At 35.1% G+C, this 5,969-nt stretch overlaps 1 protein-coding gene and 1 long non-coding RNA gene across 4 annotated transcripts; one reads left to right on the top strand and one right to left on the bottom strand.

Annotated features, from left to right (window-relative positions):
- Nucleotides 1-2,324: 2,324 nt before the first annotated feature.
- On the bottom strand, nt 2,325-3,171 carry LOC126767059 (uncharacterized). 2 transcript variants are annotated; one of them, XR_007669005.1, is made up of 4 exons: nt 2,814-3,171; nt 2,680-2,748; nt 2,560-2,591; nt 2,325-2,505 (listed from the first exon to the last, which is right to left on the bottom strand). It is a non-coding gene; the product is annotated as an uncharacterized LOC126767059 (long non-coding RNA). The 2 variants fall into 2 exon arrangements; XR_007669004.1 differs by having other exon boundaries at nt 2,680-3,158.
- A 53-nt stretch (nt 3,172-3,224) lies between these two features.
- Nucleotides 3,225-4,784, top strand: LOC126767058 (2-oxoglutarate and iron-dependent oxygenase JMJD4 homolog). Of its 2 annotated transcripts, none has more exons than XM_050484669.1 (2): nt 3,225-3,889; nt 3,948-4,784. In XM_050484669.1, the coding sequence occupies exons 1-2, from the start codon at nt 3,369-3,371 to the stop codon at nt 4,651-4,653; spliced, it is 1,227 nt and encodes a 408-aa protein (XP_050340626.1). In that variant the 5' UTR covers nt 3,225-3,368; the 3' UTR covers nt 4,654-4,784. The 2 variants fall into 2 exon arrangements, with proteins under 2 accessions (XP_050340626.1, XP_050340627.1); XM_050484670.1 differs by having other exon boundaries at nt 3,230-3,889; nt 3,951-4,784.
- The last annotated feature ends 1,185 nt before the right edge of the window (nt 4,785-5,969 follow it).

The following is a 5,969-nucleotide window of genomic DNA, read 5'->3' as shown; positions in this document are numbered from 1 at the left end:
GTCGGCCGGTCCTTAATTACGCAGCTCCTATATGGTCGCCTGGATGCAGTGGAACGCAGATGAGGAAACTTCAGACCTGTCAAAATACACACTCCGTACCACGACGGGATGTCTTTTGATGTTTCCCATAGAACACATCCACAGTGAGGCGCTTATGCTCCCAGTTAAGGAGCATAATGAACTCCTCTCCAAGCAGTTCCTGCTGGGATGCTTTCGCAGAAATCACCCCTGCAGTCATCTGCTTGGAGCGGAACCGCCTCCTAGGCATCAAAAGGTCATTCCTCGACTACGTCGACGACGTCGTACAGTACGCCGACCGGACTTCGGACGCAACTAACTTTCGACAGGTACTGACCGCCATTCACAGCGGATCCATCAACACCTTCACCGACTCCCTTCCCGTAAATGGCGTTCTTGGAGTCAAACCACCACCCATAGCAGACGAAGAGCTCCAGCTGCCGCGAGAAACGCGTGAGACCCTTGCGCAACTTCGTTCTGGATACTGTAGCAGGTTAAACTCCTACTTATCCAGAAAAGACCCTGACATACCGAATGTATGTCCTGCATGCAACGAGTCTCCGAGGACCACCTCTTTGCATGCCCCACGAACCCTACTTATCTAACACCCTCCTCCCTTTGGTCCGACCCCGTCGAAACAGCATGTTTCTTGGGCCTCCCGTTAGATGACATCGACGACAACACAAATGACACTTACCATCCCAACGGGGATTGAATTTCCGTTAAAACAACAACAACGCGCGATTTCTCGGTTTTTCAGTTTTACGATTTTTCTTAATTTCCGGGCAGGTTAGGACAAAACTAAACGTCGTATGGAATTGCGGCAAAGTTTATTATCTCTGGCATAAAATTATCTTCTATTTAAAAAACAAACTGTGACTGAAAAGTCAAGTTTGAGCATATTTTTAAACAACATAAAGTAAAATTTTTTTGGTCAAAACCCAAAAAAAATTTGTGAAAGATGTTCAAATATATAACTATAAAGCCGAGAAATTTCGTTGAATCAATTATTTTTTTCCTTCTCAAACAAGTCCCCAAGTTTTTGAAGCCTCTAAGGCAGGCTCCCGCCTTAACACTTGCCATTGTTCGTCCGCGATCTTCAAATTGTAAACACAGTGACTGCGACAGACTGCAGCAGCTCGACAGTGAACTGAAAACGTCGTTGTGCACCTTACTACATGTACAATTGTGAGAAGCAACAACATTACAATGGCCGGCATGTACACAAAACAACGCAATTGTCCATTTTGTATGTACACAATTTCCATACTAATTCCTTTCACTTCAAAGAAATTTTAATATTTTGTTCAAAATCAAATTTTTTATGCAAAAAATAAGTAAATAGGTAAATATTTTTGCTTTAAATTATCAATTGTTATTACAAATGATATAATATAGCTTTTTTATGCTTTTATTTGTAAAATAACGTCAAGTTTGTTAGAGCTGTGAATAATTTTACATTTTACATATTAGTGGCATCACCACTCTACCTCCTCTTTCTATCTTCCATTCTACTGTGAACTCTACTGTCGTCCTACTGTCGTTGGCAAAAATAGGAGGATATTGAAGTTAGCGAGAACGACAACTGTCGGCCTGCAGTCGTGTAGTCGTGCAGCTGTCAAAGTAATACTGCCCATAAGAACGTGTGTATTTTAATATTTGACAGATGTAGTTTGCAGTCTGTCGCTCTTTATGTGTTCAGCGCTTCACTGTTCGGTGACACGAGAGAAATGAGATTTTGCACACAACGCCATACACGACACACATGTGTGCACATCGATCGTATAAAATCAAACATTTTCGCGAACATGAATCGATATGCGCACAAGCCCATACACGCAATCGTACACATACTGATCGAACGCATATGTGTATCGTGTATGGCCACTTTTACGGGGCATCTCAAAATCAATTTCAAATGTCTAAATCTAATAGCTAGCAATATGGCCAAAGTGGAGTGTGCAATGGTAATGTTTAGCCATTGGTGTCTAATTATATTTCATGTGATCTATTGCTTGGAATGAACTGTCACTTCCCTGCAAGACGGGTAGCTGTTAGCAAACGTGTAAGCGGCTTGTTATTGTTCACTTTTGCATTACAAATCTCTTCACAGTATGTTACGGGTAACAAATTCTTTTGTTAGCGCATTGCTTACCTATGTGTTATGGTTAACAAAAAGTATTTGTTATATATAGTGTTATTATTCTCGTTATCAGTTTGTTACCTATAACATATAAGCATGTTAGCAAGAACAAGCAGTAACAAGATTATCTGTTATCCATTTGCTACTTCTAGCAAATTCAATTCTTTTAAATAAAATTCAGTTTTTTTATTATTTCGCTTTATTTAATAATAACATCAAAATAAAGAAATATTTACTTAAACTAATAGCGAGCTCCATGTAATGCTCGTCCTCCAAGTCACCGGTGATGCGGCTAATTGAATGGTGCGTCTTTGTTATACGCATCCAAACGCTCCAAATGATTTCTGTAATATTAAAAATTTTAATTACACACACGACATTTAATTCACAATGCTTACCTTTTTCTCGTTGTTAATCTTTTTTGTTTACTCTATATAAAAGAAATTAATAACATATATAGTATAAATGTATATAAGAAATTAATTATAAAATATCAAATAATGAAATAACGAACTTACCTCTGTAAAAACCAAAATAAACTGCGCTTTTCGTTTTCTTCTTCTTGAAAAATTGGGCATTCGTCTCTCCTATTCTAGCAAGTTAATATTACAATATGTTTAGAATGTCGATAGTTTTTCTCTATCTTACTTACGTATTTTCCCATTCAATTGGAAATTCCAGAAAATGTAACAGTGTTAGTGAACAGCTGAAAATGTTTCAATGTGTTTGTGCAATCTGTTACCTCCGTCTTGCAGGGTTGGTGGCTTGAGAGAGCAGTTTTCATTTCCACACAAATGTTTAAAAGACAACATGTACATGTATAGCTTTGGGGATGCCAGGGAAGATAAAATGCAAGTGGTAAGTATTTTTAATGTTGCTGATACTCCAATTTAGCAAAGAAATATTCAAAACATAAATATTAGCAAAAAAAGTAATAAATGTATTCAAATCAGTTTAATATAATTGTTCGCATGTCATGCCCTAATATATGATATCTTGTTTCAAAATACACGTTTGTGGAAGAGAAAAGTACATTTCTAGTTATTCGATTGATTAGTTCATGATAGGAAATGGGCAAACAAGATTATTGCACCTAAGAGGCAATAAATTTCTGAAGTTGTCCGCTATATACATATATTGCGTATGGAGATGCATAGCAACGTATGGGAATATAGCACGGTATAACAACCGAGTTAGGTAGATAAATATGATTCGCTTAGACTTAGAGAATTGTATTAAATTAGACACACATTTAAAAAATGACATAATAAGATTTGGTGTAGACGAGATATCTTATAATACTTTTTATCGGGGATTTCTTAACCAAAATTGGCCAGCAGTTATAACAAATATATCTAGTGATTGGGAATGCAGTCACACGTGGATATCAAGAAAAAATGCTGCACAGATGAATATAAATTTTGCCTATCTTAAGGATAAAATAAAGGACTGTTTAGTTCCTGTAACAAATTGTATAGATAAAAATGTATCAATTGAAGTACCATTTTGCGATTATATTGACAAATGGGAAAAATCTATTGTAAGTCGAAATAGTGGTGAAGCTTCTGTATATCTTTATTTAAAAGATTGGCATTTAAAAGCATATCTTCGGAATTACGAGTTCTATAATGTTCCGAAGCATTTTTTTTCGGATTGGTTGAATGAATTTTTAACTGAGAATTACCAAGATGATTATCGATTCGTTTATATGGGACCGAAAAATACATGGTAAAATTGTGTACAAAAAAATAAAGCTCGTAAAATGGCTCCCTTTTTAGTTTTCAAGCAGGACTCCTTTTCATGTAGATGTTTTTGGATCATTCAGTTGGTCTGCAAATGTATACGGTTGCAAAAAGTGGATTCTCTTGCCTCCCGGTGAGGAGTTGAAATTATTGGATCAGTATAAAAAACTACCTTATGAAATTAATGAGGAAACTTTACGTAAATCAAATATAAAGTATTTCGTAGTATATCAACAACAAAACGAAGCCATATTTGTCCCAAGTGGGTGGTATCATCAAGTATCTAATATTACTGACACTATATCGGTGAATCATAACTGGTTTAACGCTGCCAATTTAAAATATATATGGAATAATATTTCGTCTAATTTGAGGAAAGTTGTGATTGAGATCAATGATTTCAGAAGAAGTCATAATTTTAATGAACAATGTCAGCAAATTTTGCACCTAGACTTTGGCTTAAATATTGCCGAATTTCTGGAAATACTGTGTTTTATCGCCAAAAGACGGTTATTTCTGTTGAAAAAGCCGGGAAACTCAAATATTAAAAATATTCAGTGTCCTTCAAGTCATATTTTTTATATCAATGACTTTCATATATACTATGATTTAAAAAATATCGATACTGTACTAAAAACTATGATTCAGGATAAATTTGTATACAGTTGTTCCAGATTGTACAACAAATGTATAAAATTTATCAATCGTATTAATACTAGTCAAATAAACAAGAATATACCTTATTTATGAAAAACTAATCTGTTAAAAACCAGTTATAACTTAACCGATATATAAATATTGAAATATTTGCTCCTAAGATAATTGGCACCAATGTATTGTAATCTGAAAAATAAGGAAAATATACAAATATTAAATCGAAATTTTTCAATAGTATAGTATTAGCTTGTTTTTTCGGAACGTGTTATTTGACTCAATTATTGAAGGAGAATGGCCTACTAAATTCGTCCCTCATGTGCCCCTACTTTTTTAGCACCGCTTCAAGCGTTTTCGTGGCTGATAGGGACCTTCAGAGGGGTGGAAGTAGAGGGTAATCCCTTTCGATCTTCTCTACTTTTTTTTTTTTAAAGAAAAACACAAAAACTTCAAATGTGTATAATCATTTAAAGGAACATTCTGTGGCATTTATTTTTTTTAAATTATCCAACAAATATTGGCCTCGGCTACGTCTCAATTTCCGATCATTCGGTTGAGCATTTCAACTGGCGAAGGACAGGCGTTATGTTGCTCAAGAAAATCAAAACGGGATTGTCCGTATAGACTTTAGACTTTACGTATCCCAACAGGAAAAAATCTAAGGGTGTGATATCACACGAACTTGGTAGCTAATCGACTGGTCTAAAGCATGAATTTATCTGGTCAGCGAAGGTTATAGTACCGCAAACACTGAAATTACGAGTAATCGACTTAAAGTTCAAAGAAAAGGAGTACTGCGCGAAAGTACTTAGTCAGCCGGGTGTTGGCTCCGCAGGATTATTTTGTAGAGCGCTTCGAAGGCCGCCAACGCTGAAAGGACTACGTCACATATTCAATTGTAGCTTAAAAAATGTTGGAAAGAATTTTAGGCACAATTCCGATTTCTTTGGCGCCGCGATTTGAAAGTACCGTTGGAAAGAGAAAGTCCTCCTGTTTAAAAAATATATACGCTTAGTTTACGAGATATTCCACCTTAAGGTTTAAAAATTCGCAAAATTTGAACATTTCAAGAATCTATTTCACCACATTAAACACTTTATTCACATTTTTCACTTTAAATTAAATAAATTACACTACAAACTTTTAAATAAATCCACATTTAAACTTTTAGCAGTTTTTTTTTTTACTTTTTTTACGTGCCCAGTTTACACTCGTAGTGAACATCATGTGTGTGCTAAAAATTACGACGAAATGGAGCGCTGCCATGTGATAATAAGGAAATACTCTGAAATTCCTTTTTCCCAAAAATGTCTTTATCCATTCATATGGATATGTTCTTTATTTAATTTAATAAACAAATAAGTAATATTATATATTTTTTTATTTTTTTTTTTTTATAAAAAGCTTACATA

Source organism: Bactrocera neohumeralis, unplaced genomic scaffold (genome assembly GCF_024586455.1).
Source record: "Bactrocera neohumeralis isolate Rockhampton unplaced genomic scaffold, APGP_CSIRO_Bneo_wtdbg2-racon-allhic-juicebox.fasta_v2 ctg3716, whole genome shotgun sequence".
In the NCBI taxonomy this organism is placed as follows: domain Eukaryota; kingdom Metazoa; phylum Arthropoda; class Insecta; order Diptera; family Tephritidae; genus Bactrocera; species Bactrocera neohumeralis.
The sequence above is the reverse complement of the archived record's forward strand: the minus strand, read 5'-3'. Positions and strand labels throughout refer to the sequence as shown.